We start from the raw sequence: 26,764 nt of genomic DNA, 5'->3' as shown, positions 1-26,764 counted from the left end.
CTCTCCAGCTGAGCACATTGGAAATGAACAAGTTCAAATTGGCAATGGAAAAAGTTTGTCCATTCATCATGTTGGTAATTCCAAATTTTCAGTTTCCAATTCTCCATTTCATTTGTCTAACATCTTACATATTCCCTCTGCTTCATATAACCTTTTATCTATGAGTAAATTCACATTTGATAATCCTGTATTTTTTGAATCTCATGATACTTGTTTTCATATCAAGGATCGCTCCTTGGGCAATATCCTGGTGACTGGGCCCCTTAAAAATGGTGTGTACCAACTTCCTATAGATAGCTCTATTGCTGCTTCTTCTTCTATTTCTGGCTTTACTGCTGTTAGAGCTTCTCATGATGTTTGGCATATGCGTTTAGGGCATCCTAATACAAATATTGTTAATAGAGTTTTATCTCAGTTTTATCTTCCTTCTGTTGGTGTTAAATCACAATTTGTATGTGCACCTTGTCAATATGGAAAGTGTCATAAACTACCATTTCTTTCGTGTACTACACATACAAATGCACCTCTTCAACTTGTATTTTCTGATCTGTGGGGTCCTGCCCATTAGGTTTCTAGTGATGGACATAGATTTTATGTTTCATTTGTGGATGACTTTACTAGATTTACATGGTTGTATCCACTTTCTTGTAAATCTCAGGCTTTGCAAGTCTTTCAAATGTTTAAACTCTTTGTTGAAAAACAATTTTCTACTCCCATTCTTGCCTTTCAATCTGATTGGGGTGGGGAGTATCACATTTTTTCTACATTCCTTGAGAGTTGTGGGATTTCTCATCACTTGTCTTGTCCACATACATCTGAACAGAATGGTAGGGTTGAGCGAAAACATCGTCAAATTGTTGAAATGGGTTTATCTTTGTTTGCTCACTCTGGTATGCCTATGCATTTTTGGGTGGATGCCTTCTCTATTGCTGTGTTTATTCTAAATAGGCTACCAACTGGAGCTTTGAATTTTGCCTCTCCTTTTTCTTGTTTGTTTAAACGTCATTCTGACTATACTTTTCTTAAGACATTTGGCTACTATTGTTACACACTATTGAGGCCATTCCATAAACATAAATTAGATTTTCATTTAGATGCTTGTGTGTTTATTGGATATAGTACTCGCCATCATGGGTATAGGTGTTTACAACTTTCTACTAGGAAAATTTTTGTGTATCTCATCATGTAGTCTTTGATGAGATTTCGTTTCCCTTCCGGTCTACTTCTTTGGTTCCTGCCTCTCCCTCACCACCTTTTCCTAATTTTCCTTTGTTATTACCAACTACATTGTCTACTAATTTTGATGTTCCAAAGATAGATTCTAGAGGTTATGGACCTATTGGATGGTTGTTCAGGTGTTAGCATTGATTCACCTATTGCTGGTTCTCTTGATTCAACTACTACTCTTCTGCTGCTTCTCGAAGCATTGATCAAAACATTTACTTGGGTCCAACTACTGTTGTAACTGCTAGTGCACCTATTCAGGATGAGACAGTTATTTCTACAACACAAAATTTGACTCATTTTGGTACTATAACTAATAAGGACTCCGGACTGTTTGATTCTGCTAAGTGTTTAAAACATTTAAATGGGTCATTAGGTTCTATGGTTTTAAGTAATACAAATGGACCTGCTACTCCTAGTGTTTTACATGGGCCTGCTACTAATAATGTTTTAAATGGGCCTTCTACTAGTGTTCTAAATGGGCCTGCTATTTCTATACAAGGGGATTTCAATGATAACATTTTTAGTCCAACTCATTTACATGGACAAACTACACCTGGGCAGCATTTTCCTCAGTTACATTTACCTTCTACACATGATCCGGTTGATAGTCATATGTCGCGCAATGAGTTGCCAATTCACTCAATAAGACAATCTACTCATCATCCGATTGTTTTGCCTAGATCTCATCCAATGGTAACTCAATCTCAAGATGGGACTCGTTTCCCTAAAATTCCTAAGAGCTTCTATGCCACTAGATACCCACTTCCTTTGGCTCTATTAGCTGTTGGATTTTCCGATTTGGAGCCTACTTGCTATAGTCAAGCTTTTAAACTTTCCGTATGGCGACTTGCAATGGACAATGAGTTTAATGCTCTCCTTGCAAACAAGACTTAGATTCTCCTGCCCTCACCCTTGGATAAAAGGGTTGTTGGTTGCAAGTGGTTATTTTGCATCAAACGGAAGTCAAATGGGACCATTGAGCGTCACAAAGCCCGTTTAGTTGCCAAAGGCTATACACAGGAATATGGATTAGATTATGATGAGACCTTTAGTCCCGTTATCAAATCCACAACTATCAGTATCATCCTCACCTTAGTTGTTCCAAACACTGGCTTGTTAGACAACTTGATGTAAATAATGTCTTTCTACATGGCAATCTCACCGAGGATGTTTATATGCACCAACCACCCGGTTATGTTGATACTTGGCTCTCCTATGTATGTAAACTACAAAGATCTCTCTATCGGCTCAAGCAAGCACCCCGAGCATGGTTTCATCGTCTTAGCTCTTATCTTGTTACTCTTGGGTTTACAGGATCTAAGACTGACTCGTCTCTTTTCATTCGTCATCACTCATCTGATCCTCTTTATGTGTTGATATATGTTGATGATATTTTGGTCACTAGACCCTCTTCACCAACCATTGACTCCTTATTACACTCCCTCTCTTTTAGAAAAAAAAAAGGAGTTTGCTCTCACAGTTTTGGGCCCTACACAGTTTTTCTTGGGTGTTGATATGATTCTTATTCCCACTGGTATTCTTCTATCTCAGCAGAAGTATATCTATAGTCTTGAGTAAAGCTAGATTGACTGATGTCAAACCGATCTCCACGCCGATGACACCTGCTCACCATTTGTCATGTTTGAGTGGCAAACCCTTATTGGATGCTACACTTTATCGAAGTCTTGTTGGTGGGCTCCAATATGTAACTCTTACAAGGCCTGATATTACTTTTTCTATTATTATGTCAGTTCCTCTCCTCTCCCACCGAGGATCATTGGGTTGCTTTAAAAAGGATGCTTCAGTATCTCAAGGGTACTATTCTCTTTGGCTTGCATATTACTCCATCTTTCACCTTGTCTCTAGAGGCTTACTCTGATACAAACTGGGCAGGTTGTCCTGATGATCGTAAGTCTCATGGTGGTTATCTTATCTTTTTGGGCTCTAGTTTGATATCTTGGCAATCTTGAAAGCAGACTCCTGTTGCTCGTTCAAGTACTAAGAGTGAATATCGTGCTCTTGCCATTGCCACCACTGAGTTAACTTGGGTTCAGTCACTTTTATCTGAGTTGAGCATCTTATTACCTTCTTCCCCTATTCTCTGGTGTGGTAATATTGGGGCGACCTGTCACATCCTCCCAGCCGGTACCCTAACTGGCATACCCGAGAGTGTAATCCACAGCCCCGAAGATCAAGTATCGAGGAAATCATCCTCCCACATATACAATAACATAATCATAAACAGAAATAAATCAAGGTTTAATATTATAAACAAGGTTCAAAACAAGAAATGAACAATCAGTATAATCAGAGTGCGGAAAGATACCAGATATCCAATGATATCAAAAAGGAGTGAAGTGAGGCGGAAACTCACATTACCAAAATAGCGGAACATAGTATGAAAATCAAAAGGGATTACAACTGAAACAAATGTGCTAAGAAATAAACTAAGATCAAGCGTCTTCAAGTTTATAGATAACGTCTTCATAAGTATTGTTAATGACTAAAATGGTCATTCTATATCTCCTGGTCTGAACCAGCAGTTGCACGATCCGACCAGGTTCGATACTCAGTAGAGTTCGACCAGGCGGTTCATGGTAGGACCGACCAGAGTGATAAACAGCATCTACCTAACAGGATAAGAAACCTCACAAGGGTAGAGTCCTACCACCCAACAACTGGAGAAGAGAGTTAGTTAGGTAAAAGGACTCTTTTAAAGAGTTACTCTCCTATAACAACTCATATCAGGGTTATTCCGAATATAACTCCATGACCATACACTATATAAACACCTCTGGTAAACACTAGGAGGTAGGTATTCATATTTCGTGTGATCAATTACTTGAATTCTCTATTGAGTAGTTGAGATCATATTATTGGTACTGACTTGTTCGTCGGAGACGTACCTCGACCCCCCAAGGTCGAGCTCGTATCTTGCAGGTTCGTGACAGGGAAGGACGAGCGAGATTCCGTATCAACAATTGGCGCCGTCTGTGGGAAACGCATCAAAAAGTCATGGTGCGATCGAAGGTGAAGGTCGTAAATCAGAAGGAGGTAGAGGATGATGCTTCGAAGGGAATTCCTCTACCTGAAAAATCGGTAGTTCCCGATCAGGTGGAGATTATTACCGACCAGATGGAGAAAAATACCGATCAAGGGGAGAAAAACCCCGAACACCCGAATCATGGAGCATTAGCAAATCAAGTTGAGACACTCTAGAAGGAACAAACAAAGCTTCGGGAGGAAATATCCTCCTTGAATGAACTAGTCAGGATGGTCGTGGGTCATATAATTGCCCCTAATGCGGACCCTAAAAATACTCAAAAAGTATTTGAGGGAAGCAAGAATAACCACCTAGTCATTCCTGATCGAACGCCTCGACCATCTCTGGAAGACGGACAAAAGTTAAAAGAGAAGGTAGGCGAAAAGTCCCGGGCATCTGAGAAAGAAATTCCAAATAAAGATCCTCTGATCAACGAAGATAATGATCGAGGAAGTAGCAACGATCCTCTCAAAGAACCAAAAAATCAAAGAGTTGAGTCCGAATCAAGCAAGAGGGAAGAGCGTTTGAGCAAACAAATCAAAGAGTTAGACGAGAAGGTAAACAAGTTAAACGATCCAAAGAAAGATGAGCTATATGCTTTTCTAAAAGAGGATCCTTTCATTCAAGCTATCTCTGAGGCAGAAATATCGAAAAGCTTCAAATGTCCAACTTTCATATTGTTCGACGGATCACAATGTCCAAAACATCACATCACTCGCTACAGGTTGACCATGTCAATCTATAAGCATAATGAGGCCTCCATGTGCCAAAGTTTTGCAGCCTCTTTAACCGGATCCGCATTGGACTGGTTCTTGGCGTTGCCAAGCGGTTCGATTATGAGTTTCGACCAACTAGGACGAGTGTTTGTGCTGCGCTTCCAGGGAGGAGTAGGATTGAAGAAAAGAGAAGACACTTTGTTTGCTATAAAACAAGGTAGAACGGAATCTATCCGAAGTTTCCTTCAAAGATTCAATAATCTTACCATGCAAATTGAAAGCATGGACGAGAAAATTGCCTTTCATGCGTTATACCAAGGAATTACTCATGAAGGATTGCTAGAGCGACTACTCCAAGATATGCCAAAAACATATGCGGAACTGAATGAAAGATGTCATAAACAAGCAGAAATTTTGGAAACCATAGAATCTCGAAAAAGAGAACCAAGGGCCGAAAGAAGAAGCAGTCGAAAAAGGGCTCAACCGACTAGGATGTTAGGGATAAGCTTGACCAAGAAAGCTCGAGCAGAATCCCCAAAAAAGCAAGAGATTAGTAATCTTCCACCACTGAATACAAGAATATCCGAAATCTTGATGCAAATCAAAAATCAAGGACATATGAAGTGGCCGGATAAAATCCGAGCACCGCCAGGAAAACATGATAAACGAAAGTATTGTGAATATCACAAGGATCACGGCCATTGGACGGACGATTGCAAAAATCTAAAGACGGAGATAGAAAACTTAATTTCTCGAAGACACTTAAAGAAGTGTATCCAACCTAAAGAAGATGGCCGACCACAGGACAACCCTACCCCGAAGAGAGAAAGGTCAAGCCACAAGGAAGAAAGAAGAAGTCCGGCCAAATGCCGACCTGAGGCGGATGAAAAACAAAGAAAAAGATCTCCAGTCTATACTGTATTTGGTGGTCCGATAGAAGAATCAAATCGACAAGCAAAAAGAAAAGTACGATATATTGGGAATACTGAAACCCATAAAAATATATCTACTGAGCCAATAATTTTCTCTTCCAAGGATCTACGGGATATTACAATCCCTCATGATGATGCCTTGGTAGTCAACATTCTCCGGGAAGGAACTGAAATCTATAGTCCTAGTGGATACTGGATCGTCAGCAGACATATTATCTTTAGACGCGTTCAAAAAGATGAAGCTAAAAGAAAATATGCTCGTCCCATGCGAAACCCAGCTTTATGGTTTCACGGGATCATCAACCCGAGCAGAAGGAACGATCCGATTAGAGCTACGGATTGGAGAGCACCCACGAGATAGAATCGTACAGACTAATTTTATGGTCGTACGAGATTTATCAGCATACAATGCAATCATAGGACAACCAACCCTCTGCGCACTTGAAGCAGTGATCTCCTCGCTACACATGAAGATGAAATTCCCAACCACAGAGGGAATTGGAGAATGTGTAGCCGACCAGAAAAGTAGCCGGCAAAGTTACAACGACTACATGCGGAAAAAGAAAAGGACAAACTCGACCATGACCATTGAAGTCAGGGACGACCGTGACTAAGAAACCTTGCAAAGAGCTGAACCAGTGGAAAAGCTAGAAAGAATCCACTTCAATCCCGACCAGAAGGAGCAAGGAACCATGATCGGTTCCGAGCAAGAAGCAGATTTCAAATCAGAGCTCACTGAGTTTCTAAAGAAGAATTCTGATGTTTTCGCTTGGTCGGCTAAAGACATGCCAGGGACCGACAGGGAGGTGGCTGAGCATAAACTCTGTATTGATCCACAGGCAATTCCGGTTGTTCAGAAAAGAAGAAACTTCGCCATTGAAAAACATGAAGCCATTCGAACTGAAGTGCAAAAGCTAAAACAATCTGGTTGTATAAAACGCACAGACCACCCGCAATGGCTAGCTAATGTAGTAATGGTCAAAAAAGCAAACGGGAAATGGCGGATGTGTACTGATTACACAGATCTCAACAAAGCCTGCCCAAAGGATCACTATCCACTACCAAGAATCGATCTTCTTATAGATGCAACAACGAGGACACGAAATGCTCGGTTTCATGGATGCATATTCAGGATACAATCAGATCCTTATGCATCCTGAGGATGAAAAGCATACGGCATTCATGACTGATAGGGACAGCTATTACTATAAAGTAATGCCTTTCGGTCTAAAAAATGCGGGAGCAACATACCAAAGAGCGGTAAATAAAATCTTCAAACATCAAATTGGTCGAAATATGGAAGTATATGTGGACAACATGCTGGTGAAAAGCATCTCAAAAGAAGATCATCTAACTGACCTGGCAGAAGTATTCAAAGTACTCCGAAAATACAAGATGAAACTCAATCCTGAAAAGTGCGCTTTCGGGGTATCTTCGGGAAAATTCCTTGGGTTCATGGTATCCCAAAGAGGAATCGAAGCCAATCCTGAGAAAATCAAGGCAATTTTGGACATGAAAGCACCCAGAACCATCAGAGAAGTCCAATGCCTAACTGGTCGGGTGGCAGCACTGAATAGATTTATTTCTAGATCAAGGGAGAAATGCCTGCCATTCTTCAAAATTTTAAAGCAGGTAGCAGGTCAGAAAGGAAACATCTGGAATGATGAATGTCAGGGAGCATTTGAAGACCTAAAAGATAAACTATCCCGACCACCCTTGCTCGTTAGGCCAACCAGCAAAAAGGAGCTACAACTATATTTAGCCGCTTCGTCGGTGGCGATTAGTGCAGTTCTCGTGCAAGAAGAGGGTAACATACAAAAACCTGTCTACTATGTCAGTCATGTCCTGAATGATGCCGAGACTCGCTACCCAGAAGTGGACAAACAAGCCCTGGCACTAGTTATAGCGGCCAGAAAACTCCGTCCATATTTCCAATCTCATCCCATTACAATGATGACGAATTTACCACTCAAAAAAATCCTTCACCAACCAGACCTGGCCGGAAGGATGGTGACATGGGCAGTGGAATTGAGCGAACATCAAATAGAATTCAAACCCCGACCAAGCATCAAAGCTCAATCCCTGGCAGACTTCATTGTTGAAAAACAAGAAACAAGTCAAGAGGAGGACGAGCAAGGGGTAGAATAGATCAAAAGATGGACTCTGTACGTGGACGGATCGAGCAACTCGCAAGGAAGTGGAGCAGGCCTATTAATGAAGAGTCATGGGGGATTTGAAATAAAATATGCCCTTCGCTTCAAGTTTAAAGCATCCAACAATGAGGCTGAATATGAAGCTATGTTAGCAGGACTCAGGATGGCCAAAGCTCTAAGCATTCAACATCTAGAAATCAAAAGTGATTCACAACTGATTGTAAATCAGGTGAAGGGAGTTTATGGAGCCAAAGAAAGAAGGATGGAGAAATACCTGAACCTGGTCAACAATTACAAACAGTACTTTAAAGAGCTAGAAATAACTCAAGTACCAAGGGTTGAAAACGACCAGGCTGATTCATTATCTCGCTTGGCTACGGAAGGAATGGATATCCAAGCACCAGTGATCTACCTTGAAGAGCTTGATAGCCCTAGCATAAACAAGGTCGACCACATGCAAATTTCAACCGAGCTGGGGTGGATGGAGCCGATCATACATTATCTTGACAACGACCAGCTCCCAGAAGACCAAAAAATTGCTCGGGCAATAAGACAAAGAGCAGCCAGGTTCACCATCAGGGACGGACTATTATACAAAAGATCATTCACTCGACCACTTATAAGATGTTTGGGACCAGTAGAAGCTACAAATGTATTAAGAGAAGTTCATGAAGGAACCTGCGGATCTCACGTAGGATCCCGAACACTCTCTAATACAATTATACGCCAAGGATTCTATTGGCCGACCTTAGAAGAAGATGCCAAAGACTTCGTCAAGAAGTGTGACAAGTGCCAGGCACATGCAAAGATCTCCCATACCCCCGCAGTTCCTTTAACATCAACTCTATCCCCGATACCTTTTGCAAGATGGGGAATAGACCTGGTAGGGAAGTTACCTAAAGCATCAGGAGGAAGAGAATACTTGGTAGTGGCAGTAGACTACTTTACAAAGTGGGTAGAAGCTGAACCCCTTGCAACTATCAGTACCGAGCAGATGAAGCATTTTGTCAAGCATAACATATCGTACAGATATGGAGTTCCAAAAATATTAGTAACAGACCATGGAAAGCAATTCGAGAATGCAACATTCTCAACATTCTGCAAAGAACAAGGGATCGAGCATAGATTTTCTTCAGTAGCTTATCCCCAAAGTAACGGCCAGGTCGAGGTTACTAATAGAACCATGCTCGACGGGCTCAAGAAGAGGCTCGACCAGCTAAAAGGAAGATGGGTAGATGAACTACCTAGTGTACTGTGGTCGTACCGAACAACTCCAAGGACGACCACAGGAGAATCTCCGTTCCGACTAGCATATGGAGCAGAGGCTAGAGTCCCAGTAGAAATCCAAATTGGATCACTTCGAGAAATAGAATTCGAAGAAGAGGCAAACATCGAAGGAATGCGAACCAATCTGGATCTGATTGACGAAGTAAGGGACAAAGCCCAATTCCGTCTTGAAGAATATCAAAGAAGAATAGCGACATATTATAATGCCAAAGTTCGAAATGAACAATACTTGCCAGGCGAACTGGTACTTCGCCGAACAGCTGCTTCAGATCCAACCAATCAAGGGAAGTTATCCCCAAATTGGGAGGGACCATACATAGTCATACGACAAGTCGCACCTGGAGCATATCATTTACAAGATCCGGAAACAAGTGACAGGATCCCCCGATCATGGAATTCAAACAATCTCAGGAAATACTATCAATAAAAATAGTACCTGAGAAAGTCGTGAACATGACAAATTTTGAGCGTTTTATTCCAGTTTTGCTATTTATTTCAGTGTGTAGACAACATGGGAGATTCATAATCCCAAGGAGTCAGATTAGTTTTTATATATAAATAAAGACATTCATACAAATTACTACTCAACTTCAATAAGACGTTCAGAAAAAAAGAAAAAGACCATCCCAAAGACCCAAATCTCGGGCAAAAAAAGACCTGAAAATCTCAGGCAAAAAAAGACACGAAAATCTCGAGCGAGAAAAGACCCGAAACTCTCAAAAGACGACCCGAGAAAAGACCTAAAACTCTCAAGAAGAAAAAGACCTGAAAATCTCAGGCAGAAAAGACTTGAAACTCTCAAGCAGAAAAGACCTAAGATTCCTAGGAAGGCCCTACGAATCTTAAGGCATAAAAGACCTACACTCAATAGGCAATAAAGACCTAACATTTCTTAGGCATAAAAACTCCAGAATCATACCAAGTTAACATGCCCTGGAGGAAGGGGTTATGAACGAGCAGATGTTGACGAACAGCTACTTAGTTCTTAATCGAACAAAACCTTACTGTACCGAACAGCATGGCTTGAGATGATACAAAGGCAGGCCACAAACAAACAAGCAACCCTTATCTACCGAACAAGGGTATTAAACCGACCAAGTAAACTTGATATGAAGGGGGAAATATGCCAAACAAGGTTATCCTACTGAACAAGTATACTTGTACAAAAAGAGGAAAATACCATAAATAAACAAAAGTTTACATGGGCAAAATAACCTATGATAAATTATAGTTTACATTGGCAAAATAACCTATCTAATACAAATTCATCATTGTTCAAAAAGTTGTTCCTAAACAACAAACAATAGATTGCCCAAAGCAAAAAGGAAGGCTATTCGGCAATTGCATCATCGGTTGGATTGGTGGTCGGCAAGAGATCGACTGGATCAGTAGTCGTTGAGGGGCCGGCTTCATCTTCCTCCTCAGGGGCCGGTTCCCAGTCGGAGTCTAAAAAATCCTGTACGCCCACCCTCTTCGGCAAAGGGAAAGCATCCTTACCAACTGCCCAAGATGGTCGAGGAAGCCTAAGCTCATCAAAGATACCTGGGTCGACATATTTTTGTAACAATCCAAGGTCGATTTCCGGATAATTTTCAATGACTTTAGTTAAAGCGTCCTTCCGACCATACTTGAAGCCCGGGGCTGCAACTTTGGAGACAAATCCAATGCAACCTTTAGTACGTACCCACCTCTGAATCACATCCCGACGTAATTCCTCGGAAAGATTCTCAAAAGAGGTCGGGCAAGCTCGAGCGAGTTGATCGGTCAAATCTCTTATGAGCTGATCCTTCTCCTGCTCGAGCTGCGTAAGGGCAACATCTTTGTCTTCCAAAGAAATCTTCAAACTTGCAACTTCATGCTCGAGAACTGAAATGCGCTCTTCGGCAGATAGGGCCCGAGCATCAGTAATAGCTTTCTCATCCTTCAGGGCAGCGTTTTCACCAATTACACACTCCAACCGACCATTCAAATCCTTGACTTTATCATCAAGATGATAAATGGTGGATTGATCCCTCCGAGCAGCCTCCAAATTGCCTCCCCAAGCTTGGGATAAGGCACAAACCAACCTACAAAGAAAAAAGGGCAAAAAATGAGGAAGGAGGACTGTACGGGAAAAACAATCTTATACAGAAACCACATACCTAGTCATTATATCTTGAGTCCGGGTGGGTCCAATTTTTTGAAGAAACTGTTGATCGGTAGGAAGCAGAACTGTCGGCAACCATGCCTTAGCAACTTCAGTACCATCAGTAGTATTATTCAAAACATAAGATCCAGCTTTAAACGATCCACTGGAAGGAATATCAGCAGTTTGAGTACTCGGGGTATCCTCACGAGGAGCAGAATGGGAGGCACCCGCATCTACTTCAGACCCTGCAGCAGCCTTTTTCTTGTTCGGCCTGGGAGGCCCAACAGGCACATCAGCCGATCTCTTCGGGCTTGATAGAACTTGCTTCTTTTTATCGGACCGAATACGATCAGACTTGGTAGGGATACGGGCTTCAGCCTCTTCCATATCCTCATCAGCTGCCCGAGAACAGGCTGCCCGATTAAGCATCACTGGGAAAAGATAAAAAGTTAACCCCAATCAGCACAAGATGGCTACAAAATGAACATCTACAAACTACACCAACAAGCAAAGATACTCACCAGGAAGGAATCCCCAATAATGTAGTATATTGGGATATTCCGAACAATGGCCGTGAACGGCATACATGTTCTTATCTTCGGAAGGAAGCCGAAGAATCTTCTCCCTAGCACATTGCTCAGCTCCAGATAAAGTAGGGATGTCATTGGAACCTGTAGTCAGTCCACGAACCCAGAAAATGGGAAAGGAAGGTTTGGACAGCGGCCGAACAAATAATATTTGGGACGCCAACCTTTCGTATTGGAAGGCAGAGTCCCCATCCCGACAAAGTTACCCTCCCAATGACATTGGGAGAAGGTACGTTTAGAAAGGTAAAACCAACCATCCTGCTCTTGCCTCTTCGCCATAAAGAAATGGAGGAACAAAGCCAGGGATGGTCGAACTCCTACCCTTTGGAAAAAACCCCAAAAGCAAATAAAATTGCGCCAACTGTTCGGCACAAACATTCCCGGACACATTTTAAAATGTGCCATTATGCCTACAAACAGGGGGTGTACGGGAAGACGAAAACCACTCTTCAGAGCATCTTCGTAAAGGGCAAATTCACCCGGGGAAGGAGAGTTGGCACGCTCATATCTGGTCGGCACGCGTATTCTATGATCTGAAGGAATTTCATACTTTACTCTAAGGTACTCTAGACGTTCCTCTGTCATTTGGGAAGGTATGAAGTCGGGACCAGATGAATAGGGGTCATAGTCAATGTGATCGGGAGTCAACTCCTTGATCTGTTCGAGCTTATACTCCTCAAGGGTCAAACTATCTTTCCACCGTTGTCGCTCAGCCTTAAAATGAGCTCGAGCACTTTGACCGACTATAATGGGACGGGACTCTACTGCCTCCTCACCATCCCTGTTACGATTCTCTCGACCAAGATGCCTTGGGTACATCTTTGGACCTACCATCATGGCTAAGGTCGGGATCTACAGAGTGTTCGGGAGTTTCAGAAAAAGAGGGTCATTCTTCTAAGTCTCTCCTATGTTTCAAAATAGCACAACTCCTCTTCACTATTACCATGATTCTTTAAAATAAAGGGAATATGAAGAAAAAAGGAGAAAAGACATAGACAGAGAACAGAGAAAAAACACCACAAAGAAGCATATAAGACTCTGCCAAAAACGAACCATGCTTTCGAAATGCAGAGATAGAAAGAAACAAAAAAGCTGGTGGAAGACACTTACTTGTTTAAAGAAAACGAGCGAGGAGATGGAGGAAAGAAGGCTAGAAGCTTTAAACCAAGCTCTCGCATCTCAAACAAAGGAAAAGACTTCAAACGCAGCCCTCAAACTTCAACAGTTGCAGAGAAAAAGAAGACGCAGACGAAGATGCAGAGAGGCAAAAAACAGAGGCAAGTAATGAAATGAAGGAAAGAAGGAAGGAAGAAGAAGAAATAGTACCTATTAAAATTCGTAGATTCTAATCTAACGAATACGATAAGTCTATCAGTTATGATATGAATTTCAAAAGACTAGAAATTCTTATCTAACGGCTAAGAAGAACGCTCAGGTGGACGGTAGAAGATGAAGAGTCTCTTCATCATAATGACGAACATTTAATGTGAAACGACAGCTATGACACGTGTCACACACGTACAAACTTCGAAGGTCGTGCGTCGATATGTGTGCGTAAAAGACGACTATGCATGAGTGTGACGTTACAGATTTCAATAAAAAGTCTGCTGGTCGTTTCGACCACGTACTCCATGAAAGAGAAATATATACTCCCTTGAGCCGATCACATAGTTCTCGAGCACAAAGGACTAGGGGGCTTATGTTAATGACTAAAATGGTCATTCTATATCTCTTGGTCTGAACCAGCAGTTGCATGATCCAACAAGGTTTGATACTTAGTAGAGTTCGACCAGGTGGTTCATGGTAGGACCGACCAGAGTGATAAACAGCATCTACCTAACAGGATAAGAAACCTCACAAGGGTAGAGTCCTACCACCCAACAACTGGAGAAGAGAGTTAGTTAGGTAAAAGGACTCTTTTAAAGAGTTACTCTCCTATAACAACTCATATCAGGGTTATTCCGAATATAACTCCATGACCATACACTATATAAACACCTCTGGTAAACACTAGGAGGTAGGTATTCATATTTCGTGTGATCAATTACTTGAATTCTCTATTGAGTAGTTGAGATCATATTATTGGTACTGACTTGTTCGTCGGAGACGTACCTCGACCCCCCAAGGTCGAGCTCGTATCTTGCAGGTTCGTGACAGGGAAGGACGAGCGAGATTCCGTATCAACAAGTATGGACTTCATCAATCCAATGAATCCGTTCTAACTCTATGCCGTTCTCAAAAGTAGTACGCAGCTTGATCCGCCGGGGGATCATCAAAGTAATCTTGATCATTGCCAGCACTTTGCGTGTAATACTCTTCATCAGCTTGTGCTTCTCTGTACTACTCGTTATAATATTCTGTACCTGCAGGATAATCTAACAAAAAGAAATATACAACAGGAATGAGTTTCGAAGAAACTCAGTAAGGTAGTTAATCCATAACATCATAGATAACATGTAGCAAAACATAACATGATGCAATGCAGTATGAAACAAATAATGTATGTATGCATCTAACTCTATGTATGCTGGTCTCTATGGCAGACATGCTTTAAGTCATAGCATTGCACTTCTTAAGGAGTGTCCACTCACACCCTCAACCATATAAGATATCTTGGGTTCCCTCACCCATTTAAGGTATCTTGGGCAGCCGGTTGGTAATGGGTCCTTCATCCCTCAGGACAAACCATGGCAGGGGGTTAAGTCAACACACACTCTCACAACCATTTGGCATAAGTACTGGCGCATGTCAAGGAAAAGCCTAGCCCAATGCAAGTCATCTACTCAATTACATCAACTCAGGTCCAGATACTTCCATTCCTCGCCCCGGGCGATCCTTTCCGGTATCCTTTCCACTAGAGTCACGGATATTACTCACCGGACTCATCAACCCTATTGGTTATCCACATATGGTAAACGGGAAGCTCTCATGTCCCCTCACGGATCATTTCACCGGTCTTGAGCGCCCATGAGCCCAAGTCTAGCCATATGCAACCCTCCAATAAATGGCCCCCACAATGTGATTCCCGTCCTCTCACGGATCATTTCACCGGTCTTGAGCGCCCGTGAATCCCCATTGCTACCACTGGTCGTTCGGTCTCAATACCCTTCCGAATCGGGTCTGATATAACAGGGGTGTATCCTAGCCAAACACTGCTAGACATCCCTAGGTATGACAACCATTGATTCGAAAAAGCGTCGATGGGCAACCCCGAAACATCCCATACTATTTCTGGTAATGTCCAGGACAGAAGTGTCAAAAGGACACTTCCCAATCCCAAACCAAACTTAAGCAAACACATTTTCAGATCAGTCATGACATACACAACCAGTAGTTCATCATATAAAAGAGAATGTAAAAGCAACATCGGATTAAGCAGTAATAAGTAATTCATATAACATAAATAATGAAAAAAATGATATAAACAAGTGCTACTGTTCCCACAGTAGGAGATCAGAATTAAATTATAATAACAGTAAGTAATCTCATAGTTCCACAAAGTAGAAACCAGAGAACAAGCAATCTATGTAGTTAAGGAATCAATTGTCCTTACCTTCTAACTTGAATGGAATCTTAAAGAATCAAGTATGATCTTGACTAAACCTGAGAAGATAGTCCTAAACAAGTGCACACAACATGTTAGGAAAGATGCATAAAGGAAAAGATCATAAATCAATCAAAATGGACCAAGATTGAGGTTGCTGTACTCATTGGTCGATTGATTGGTCTGCTGGACCAGTCGACCAATGAGTCGACCAATGCATGCACGGTGGCTGCAAAGAATCCGAATTTTGAGAATCCATAACCGAATTCGATGGTTCAAAAGGGTACAATTAAGAGGGGAATTATCATGGTAGTATTTTAGGGTATAGAGGATATCAAATCATAACTCAAAACAAGTTCTCAAGTTACAACCTAGAAATCATGAGGTTAACCTAATTAGGTTGAACATAGGTTAGGAGGGAAAAATAGAAAATTTAAAGATAATGAACTAGGATATGAAAGAATTCAGATCTAGTAAAGAAAACATAATAATTGGGTTAACATGATCAACTAGGGGATTCCTGGGTTTAATCCAAGAGAATTAGGGTTTCACCCTTTTGTCTCCTTGGACAAATAATTGTGAGATCTGAATGAACAAAGACAAATCAAAACAGGAAAATATAGATGATTAAGTTTTAGGTTAACACAAGGTCACCCAAAAAGGATTTCCCTTTCACAAGGTAGGTTACCAAAAGTTCTCCAGACAATCACACAAGTTAGGGTTTTCAAAGGATTAGGGTTAGGTTTTCAAGAATTCAATAGGTAGGGTTTAAGAACATGATGATGATCATGAGTCTTAAAGAATATGGTGAGATCAGAGAATTGATGATTACAAGAATGCTTCATCACCTTTCTGATCTCAATGAAAACAGAATAAAAGAAAGAAAATCGAGATAGAAGAGAGAGTGAGTGAGATCATACCTTTGCCGTAGAAAGATGAAGAATTCTTCAAGTCTTTGTAAGAGATCACCAAAGAATGCAAGGGAATGGGTTAGATTAGGGTTCTATCTCGTTCCAGAGGCTTAGGAGGCAGAGGAGGCGGAGTATTCCCGAGATTAGACTTAAATAGAAGAGACAGGATTCAAATTTCAAAAACAGAATCAATTGGTCGATTACCAATGAGTCGACCAATCAAGACAGCAACTTCAAAACAGGGAATTGAAGGCTCAGATCAAGTCCAAACATCAAGGGGTTTTGCACACCTCTAGAGTGACATACCTAGGAGTTAGAAATGCCTTTGAATCAATACAGAGACCACTCCAAGACCATCAACTAATCCAATCTTCATCCGGGTGCAGTTTCCACCATTGGGACACTAGCATCAACACTCATGGATTCCAATCCAGCCATCAAGTCTTCAACAGAAATGGCCCAAAGATGACTTCTTGCCTTACGTCGGGTCACTGGACCTACAATAAACAGAGTTTCCGGATTAGGGTCAAGGTTGGGTTTCACACGACCGACCTCTCTGCAAATCCAGTTTTTCATGTTAGAACGAAGCATATTGAAATTGATTTTCACTTCGTTCGTGATCATGTGGCCAAAAAGGAGTTATTAGTTTGGTATATTTCCACATCTGACCAACTTGCCGATATCTTAACAAAGAGTCTCTCCTCTCCTCAGTTCTCTTTGCTTCGTTCCAAACTCAAGGTCCTTAAAGGGCCCTTGACTTTGAGGGAGTGTATTAAGGAATAATAGAAAATGTTATTGTAGTCAGCCATGTAGCTATTTTATTATGTACCCACACTTTGTATATATATATAATGATGGACCTATATCAAGGTTAATCATAAAATTCACTCAAATATGCTTCAATATAGCTTGATAAAACTAGAGATTCGAAAGAATATTTCAAAAGATGTTGAGGTCCTATATTTATGATGAGACTAATTAGCTCTAGTTCTACAAAATCACAAACACTTCGACAGGGTGAGACGGCAATTAAAATGTAGACTCTGATAAGTGAGACAATGGAGTTGGATAGGGAGTTGAGCGTGCATGTTTATCTATCACGTAATTGTTCCAAAAAATTGAAGTAACGAGAAGATTTCCATGGATCAAGTAGGTCTTTTTTTTTTTAATTACTTAAGGTATTGTTTCTCATTTTCTGCCTTTCATATTTGCGTTTCATCCAAGGTACGAAGGTTTGCTAGGTTTCAGCAAAAATTCGGGATGCTGAAGGAAAGGTAACCACTCAGTGTTGTCATTTGTCAGACTGTGCAGCCCCAAAAGAGATCCACCATGACTTGGCTCGACTTCTCATAAAATTAAAGCATCAGATAAGGTGTTGTCGCCAAAGTAAATAGAGTGAGGACTGAGGAATAATTAACTTTGCAGAACATGTCTCCGGTCTCTCTGGGTTTAGGGCATGGCTGCCACGCGTTATTCCCACTCTTTCTGTTCATTTCTATGTTGCAATTATCAAAGATCTATGAGAAGAAAGTGCTTCTATGTCTGGTTTGATTTCTCTATGATGTTCTAGTATTTGATTCACTGTCATCGCTCTGTTTTGTGGTCAAATCACTGGAAGACATGGATGAAGAAGGGGATCTGATGAATCTTGCTATCACCGAAAGAGATCTATTGAGTCAAGATTTGTAGGGATGTCACCATCTCTAAACTCTAAAGTCTAAGGCGCTTGTCAGAAGCTTGTTCTTCCTCTTTCTATTTTCCTCTTTTGCGACACTGCAAACATATTGAGTTTTTATTATGTTTCTTTTCTTTCTTTGTTGTTTCATGCTTTGGGTTTTAGTAGGGGTGTAAATGAATAACCAAAATTCGCTTCCGAATTCACATCCGCATCCATTTAGGGGTATCTGAATCCGTCCGATTATTAATAGGATGCGGATATGGTATACCTCTTTTTTACCGAATATTATCTGTCCGATAAAATTATCCGATTAGGTTACTTATTTAGATTTATTATTCATGTTTTTATAAATTTTACCTATGATATGTGACTATTTTTCTAGATTTTCTACTAAAATAGCTACTAAAGTTGTTAAATTCTTAAATTTCAAACCTAGCACTCACAAATAAAAAAGTAAAGATGAAAACAGGTAGTCAAAAACTTGTATTCAATCTATATTCATGTCCATTTAGAAGAATCTACTTAAAAAAATAACGATCCGATTATTATCCGAATCCGACAGAATCCATCCGAAAACCGATAGAATATTATCCGAATTCGTCCGAATATAATAGAATACAGATATGAATGTACCACTATCCGATCCGAATCGAGTCCATTTATACCCCTAGGTTTTAAGCATTACATTTTAGGTTTCATCTTTATTGAAACCATGAACAATTAACTGTATTCAAGAGCCCCATCCCCAACCCACACAGAGAAATACTAGTCGCAGATAAATTCTGATAGTGTGAGCGCATGTAGGCCCTGCAACTTTAATGAATGGGGCAGCCAGAATCTCTGAGATCAGAACAGATCTGTCTGCATCATTCACCATTATTGTACACGAGATGACCAAATGACGAATGAATTTGGTCCCAGTGGCCTGAACAGCCTGGACCCAATGACGTCTTCTGCATTTCTGGATTCTTGAAGTCCTCACCCCATTTTCTCTACCCTGATTAGTTTTAGTGTTTGTAAAAACATTACCTTCAAAGAGGTTCAAAGAGGTGAGAGATGGTTAGATTTGATCAAATCATTCGTATATAAAGAAGCAAAATTTTTTGACTAAGGAGAACTAAAAGGGATCTTCTCCGGGACTTTGCTTCAGTTCTACTTGAAATTTTAATCTTGGATTGTTGGATCAAGATTTCGATTGAAATTTTAATCTCAATTGTTAAACAAAACAGTCCTGAATCTCATAGGATAATTAATGTGCAGGACTAAAAGTCAAGCTCTTTAAATATACTGCAGTAATAAATTGAGCACATTTGTCTTCTCTTGCTACTACTGCACTCACATGAAAATGTGGGAATCTCAACCTATTGATATTTTTAGTAAGCACCCTACCTGTGAATAATATGTTATTTTGCTTAGAAAACTCAGCAAGACAAATTTAACCAAACCCATTTTTGAATAAGCCTAAAACTTCAGTGAGCCTTTCCTTAAAAAGAAGAATGTTTTGCCATGTTTAAACTCCATTAAACAAACATTACAATCCATAATCCATAATTTAGTCTGTTAGGCTCTAATTGTGTTTAAATAATCCCACTTCTGATAATTAATTAATCATGATGTAAAGCAAAAGCAATCCAGTTTTGTTCCTTATACACAAAAGAGATATGTATCAAATCCATCTATAATCTTCTAATAAAGAAGACCATCTGTATCACATTTACATGAATGTATTTTAGTGATATATGCACAGAGAGAGATGCTATGAATCAAGGGTGGTGGCAAAAGAACATAAAGCATTATTCAAAAGGGAAAAAGAAGGAAAGAGACAGAATTACATGGCAATGAAGAAAATTAAAACAACCCAAGTCCCTTTCTCTTCCCATCTTCCAACCATTCAGAAAGATCTATTCATTCTTTTCAGTTTTCACAGCCAACTTACTTAACCCTTAACCCCTAACCCCTAACCCCTAACCCAAATGCTTTCTCTTCTCAACAAATTTGTCCCTAGCTTCACAGCAAAAAAAAAAAAAAAAAAAAAAACCTCTGTTTCAGTGTTTTCACTCAACTCTCTCTGTTTCATCACAATTTCTCGTTCACTAACAAAATCTCAATTTTGTGAAGAAAAAACAACAAAAAGAATTTACCATCCTCACTATCCATCTCTCCCTCTCCCTCTCTCAATAATCTGCAAAACACAATTTCCAAAATAATAAATGAGAATACATGAAAAGGAAAGACAATGAAAGAAACCCATCTAATCCCAACTGTCTTACCTTCACGTTTCTTCAGCAAAGATCTAGCAAACATCAAGCATATGACTACAAATCCCAAAGCTGCTGCCCCTCCCACAACAATTGCTACTGTCTTTCCTGCATTTTGCCCTATACCTAAATCACCCAAAAACAGTGACAGATTCAAAGTTCATTTCGAAGGGAGAAACCCAAACAAACCCACAAATCTAGACAGGGTAGAAACAGCTTAAAACCAACCCAAAGGAGAGATTGAGCAACATTTACCTGAAGCAGATTTCCTTGTGATACCATTTGGGTAGTAAGCATAGCTAATAAAGCACCTGTGAAGATAAATTTGGCCAGAGACAGCATCTCCACATTCAACCTGAGCTTTCTGCACTGCTGTTTTCACGCATGCTCCACAATCTGAAATTCCCAAATCTCCCTCACACTGAGCTAACATAACCACAGATTGATAATTTGTTGTGTAAAACCCTTTACTGCTAGCCAGACCATTTTCAAGCACAGAAAATGCTGTATCTCTCCTCTGCTCAAAACCATTTCCTGCAACCTTTGATCTACTGCATGTCTTAAAAAGCATCTGAACCCCAGAAATTTCAGGAAACCCAGAGATCTGATACAGCATGTAGCAACCATAGAGTTGAACCCTCGCAGCCACGGAATTTCCACACAAACGTCTTGTCATGTCAGGGAGCTTGCTCACGCAGCTGTAGCATTCCCTATTACTGAGATCTCCTCTACATTGAAAAAGACCAGAAATGGTGACTTGACCTCCACTTGAGCTTGTCTTGTAGAAGGCAACCTGAGAGGCTTGAGCAGTTAATGAAGCAAAAAGCGAAGACAGGGCTTGCGAGTAACTGGAATCAGAGAATGACTGGCTCGAACAACCCTTGTAAGCAAAAGCGTATAAATCTGAGGCAGTTCTCACAGATGGAAGAAACCCAAAACCTGTAATGAAGAAAAGAGTTAAGGAGAGGATGCAAAAGGGATTCCTGGTGAAACCCATCTGCTGTAGAACTCGTTCAAATCATGCCCAGTTTTGTTGGGATTTTTGGTGGGTTGCAGAGTTAGGTTTCGATAAAAAATGAGTAAAGTTTTATGGCTTTTTTATTTTTTCGGTTTTCCAAATCTCAGAGAGAGAGGAGAGGAGAGAGAGAGAGAGAGGGTTCTTTAACTATTTCACGCTTCTTTCTCTCTCGATGGCCTGCCTCTGTTTAGCTTTGAGGTGCAGAGATGGTTATCTTTTGGTATTTGAATAGACATAGTAATGAGATAAATAATAATATTAGTAGATTACCAAAAAAAGATAATAATAAAGTAATGCAACATGAAAATGCTTGATTTAAAATTTCAAAATTTTCAAAATTTTAATTTTTTTTTTTTTTTTTTGTACTGGAATGCCAAAAGGGCTGTCAAGTGAAAGACTGAAAACAAGTGTAAATGCCAGAATGACCAAAGTAGCTCTTTTTTTTTTTTTTTTTTTTTTTTTTGGGTAAACCAACATTCATTTCAAAGAACAGGGAAATGACAAGGTGTCAGAATTACAAAGATCCAACAACCAAGTAGTGGAATTTGGCCAGTTAGTCCTCCCTGTTAAGGTAACTGTCTTCCCAGCTAGAGAATGAGCAACAGTGTTGCATCCCCTAGGAACAAAGTAAAAACTACAATCCATAAAATAAGAAGAAAGGTGGATGATATTATCCTCTATAATATTCAAAATATCAACAGAAGTAGGGACTTTAGAATTAAGAGCATTGATCAACTGTTGACAATCACTTTCCACCATTATATGATCAAACCCCTTCGCAGCTGCATCTAGAAGAGCCTCACGAATTCCTAAAGCTTCTCCCTCAAGAGGTGTAGAAAAGGAGTAAGGGACAGAGACCGCACATGAAGAAAATCCCTTGTGATCTCTCAAAATATAACCCAAACCTCCTCTGTTGTCTTTGAGGGCAGCATCTGAATTTAGCTTCATAACTCCTTTAGGGGGAGGCTTCCAAGATAGGTTTGAGTTACTCACAGCAGCAGCAAGGTCAGCCTTCACCTCAACCACTCGAATAGCCTCTATATGAGCTTTGACTTCTTTTAAAGATTGCTGAACTATACGGCCAGGAAATGATTTGTCTCCTTCAAAAATTAGCCTATTTCGGGCGACCAAAGTAGCTCATGAGTTATGGTTTGAATTTGGAACTGCCTCATGGTTACAAGAGTTCTCATGTTCAATTCTTATTGGTGATCATTAAAATTTTGAGGTTATAGAGTTAGAATGGTAGTTCCATGGACCTAGAAAGTGATCTAGATGGGGTTTAACACAAAAGATGTGAATGTGACTACCATTAAATCTTTATTGATGAGTGGTGAAGAGGTGGTGTGGTGTTATTGGAAGTTAAACACTTATATAATTTGGAGCAAACAATTTATGGAGAAATTTTTGGATGCTTTATTCTTGTTTGGTCTCATTTATTGTGTATTATTGTCTTAAAGGAAAAAGCATGATGGATTCATTTAATAGTAAGTCAGATTTGAGTCTGAATGTAAATGCAAGGTTGGTAGAGTGGTAAGATTCATACTTCTCAATGGAGAAGTTATGGGTTTGACTCTTGCGGACGATAAAGTTCCTTCTGAAGATTTAATCGATGTGCACGTAAGCTAGACCGGATGAAACTCAAACACCAAAAAAAATATATATATATATATATATATATATATATATATATATATATATTTTTATTTTTTTGAGTCTGATTTTAAATCTTTTATTTATAAAGATAGAAATCCGTGTTCTTCTCACATTTTTTCACCACATGTTGTAAATATGTTTAAAACTTTATATAAATATTTCTTTTAATTGTGTCTTTTATCCATAATTTTATTTAGTCCCACATCGGGTTGAGAGAATCTGATTATATGATTTATATATAGTAAGGGCCCATGTATTATTAATTTGCCTGATTAATGTTGTGACCCTACCATGATTATATAGATATATTAATATTAATATATATTAATTTTAATATATCCATATGATTGGGGACTTGGGGACTTGGGCCGTGGGCTTTGATTCGGAAGGCCCATTTTATCATGGGTTTTCCTCCTCTTTCTATCTCTCTCTCCCTGTTGTTGTTCTGTCAACAAACAGTGAACATTACCTGATATACCTAAAGTAACCTTTCTAGGGTGCAACCTTAAAGGTTGAGCTGATTGATCTTGGGGTAAAGACATTGTAGAACCCGTATTGCACGAATCGAGGTGTCTAAATACCTTAAACAAAGTACTTCTGGTACGTTTCAGCTCATTTGACAGTATTGTGAGAACAAGCGTTCAAATATATTTGCAAATTCCTCAATAACGATTCAACACCACATAATAGAAGTAGAAAATAAGACTGTCGGAATGAAAATGATGTAAATTCAAACATGCAACTTTACTAGAGCTCAAGGTGTGAATGGGTTTGAGCTCACCAACACAAGATCCTTCTACAACTAGAGTCATGTTTCAATTATTGCTAAGTGACAAAACTAAGTATTCTAACCCCAAAAAAAAAGACAAAACTAAGTACAAATAGTAGTGAACACAACTGGCTTAGGTTATGGTTTTTCCATGAGTGCCTGGCATTGATAATACTTAAAAATCACCCAATTGAAGAGACTTCAAAGAAAGAAGCTGGTTGGATCCAATCATCATTTATTTTTGAGGAATACAAAAAAGCTAGGATAGCTACAGCTCCTCTTACCCCAAATTTGAAACCATTTTGGTTCACTCAACATGGATTGAAACTGTAAAAATACATAAAAAGATCATGATTTTAGTATTGTAATATAGCTTTGTTCTTTATGTAGGATTTTCCTATGTTCTGAGGAATGTATATAGTTGTCCCACATCACCCAAAAAAATTGCCTAAAAAGGTTTATGAGAGAGTATCCTAACATTTTTGTGCTTTAGAAGCGGGTTAAGTCAATATGTATAAGTTTGATTCTCCTTTGCAAAGCGAAAGAGTGTTGTTCAGGTCAATGTAAGTGTACTGTCAACCACATTTAGATACATCAAGAATCATCTTGTTCTATGTAAAGTTAGATCTTTAAGAAGCCTGTGAAGGTTTTATGTCTGAATATAGTTGTCATGAAGGTGCATGATCAGATAGTGATATTTGATTTGTCTTTTCTATTAGAATTGTGATAAGAAAAAAAAGAAATTCTTAGGATCTCATCTAAGATTGTATAATAGATTTATTATTTAATAATTATATATGCTTTCAACTTAGCTGACGGATGTTAAATAGCAAATGAGAGTAAGAAAAAGATGGTTCTTGTTTCTAAATATGTGATGGAGAGATACAATATAGTGTTATCGTCTAGTCTAGTCTCGTGATTATGAATTCAAAAGAAGGGGGTTTGCCTTTTGAGCTGGATAAAGCGGTATTTTAGTTGACTATATAGACGAGGAAATTGGCAATTTCAAAAAGACAAAGAAAAAAAAATTAGTAAATAAACATAAAGCCTTTTTTTTGTTTGGGTAGTTTATAAAGCCTTTTGCCATGGAGCGTTATGCTTTTCTAACTTTACTGACTTTAAAAGATAAATGGAAACTTAATCTTCAAGTGTATGCATCTCTATTGACATATCCCTCTTCAAACTGATTTTTGTGGACTTATGGAATTGTGGGCCACTACTTTCTTTCACTTTTGTTTAAAGGTGTTTATATATATATATATGGAAAGTGAGGGGTCATTACGTATCATCAGGGAGAGTCGAATCGTTCATTAAAAAAAATTAGAGAAAATTGAATCTCTGACCTTAAGAGGTATTGGTCATTTACTTTTACTTCCGTGTTGTTAGAATTAGGGCATCAATCAGATTGTGATGGTTTGGGTTGAGTAGCGGTCTAAAAATAAGAAAATGCACAGATATCTGCATTAGAATTTGTGAAAACAAACTCATGGTCATGAAGGGAGACGACGGATAGAAGGCGAAGATAGTCATTTCATGCTCGTCTTTAGACATATAAGCAATACATCCCTCCATGAAAGAAAGAAGGTATATTTGCTTTTTTTTAATTTTTTTTTTCAATATGTATAAATTACTCTTAGAATTCCAAAATCTAGACATATTTATGATACCAACTAATTTTTTTTTCCTTGGTAGACTCCCAACTCAATTTTGCCTTCTTAGATGGTGAAGTTGCATAAATCATAAACCTTAGAAAATAAAAGGAAGAGAAGTGCATTTTTTAAATATTAAAAAAAATTGGTAATCATAATCCTCATGTGATTGCATAAATTAAATAATTTTTATATTATATTTATTGATGATGTATTTTATATGTAATTTTTATTTACTTGTTAAAATAAAATAAAAAAAATAAAAGAAAATTAAGTACAAAATAAACAAAAAAATCAAAAGAAAATAAGTATAAAGTAAAATAAAATTTTCTGACCAAAGACTCAATCAAATAACCACATAAAAATAATAAATACAAATGATCAAAATAGTTTCTTCCTCAAATATAAAAGTTTTCTTTTCCATTAAATTTCTCTTGCAACTGAACGAATTGTTAGCTAGCAAAATTAAAAGAAATCATTGATAATACTTCTTTACAATAAGAAAAGATAAAATTCATTACGAGAAGTAAGATACCATTTTAAGAAATTCAGTCACATAAGATTTGACATTAGATCTTCAAAATCTATGTGTCAAAGTAAGATGTCAATCATGAAGTAAGATGTCAATCATCAGTTCTATTAAACTAATTAACCATGGAATTAGATAGTGAGGCCACCAAATAATTGATCCACATTACACTTGTCATTTGGTAGTGCAACTTAGGATTGCATGGTACAATTCCATAATTGCTAAAAATGCTATTATTATTGGTGGGGTTTAATCAGAAATGGGTTGAGTAAAGCTCTTGAGTTCTTCTATTAAAATAAAATAAAAAATAAAAAAAGCTTTTGAAAAATCCTCAATGCATGATCCCAATGAAGGTTTGAAGTATCCCAAGATATTGACGTGATACTAGTCGATGCATATCCACATTTTTTTTTTTGGTACGAAACTGAAAAGCTTCTTTCATGAACTTAAAAAAAACTACAGACACAGCAAAGAAAAGAAAGAAATACCAAAGATAATTGCATGAAACACAAGGTTCGATTCAAACCAAAGAGTAGAAATTGACCAAATGTCATACATGTAATAGACAAGGTCATCTTTGCTAAGGAATGGGTCGAGCCCAAACCCTTAGAAAGGTGGTTGTAATAACGACAATAACATTTAAGCTCATGGTCATCCTGCATATCCATATTGAATACAACCG

General features: G+C 39.0%; 1 protein-coding gene across 1 annotated transcript; it reads right to left on the bottom strand.

Moving 5' to 3' along the window:
• Positions 1-18,869: 18,869 nt before the first annotated feature.
• Positions 18,870-21,681, bottom strand: LOC149022652 (plasmodesmata-located protein 2-like). Its single transcript, XM_089150653.1, has 3 exons — positions 20,720-21,681; positions 20,477-20,590; positions 18,870-20,388 (listed from the first exon to the last, which is right to left on the bottom strand). Exons 1-3 carry the CDS (start codon positions 21,459-21,461, stop codon positions 20,381-20,383), a joined length of 864 nt encoding a protein of 287 aa, XP_089006779.1. The 5' UTR covers positions 21,462-21,681; the 3' UTR covers positions 18,870-20,380.
• Positions 21,682-26,764: the final 5,083 nt, after the last annotated feature.

This window comes from Hakea prostrata, chromosome 3 (genome assembly GCF_041222555.1).
Source record: "Hakea prostrata isolate BN-2017 chromosome 3, UWA_Hpros_2, whole genome shotgun sequence".
Classification (NCBI taxonomy): domain Eukaryota; kingdom Viridiplantae; phylum Streptophyta; class Magnoliopsida; order Proteales; family Proteaceae; genus Hakea; species Hakea prostrata.
Note: the sequence above shows the minus strand (reverse complement) of the source record. Positions and strands in the feature narration are given on the sequence as shown.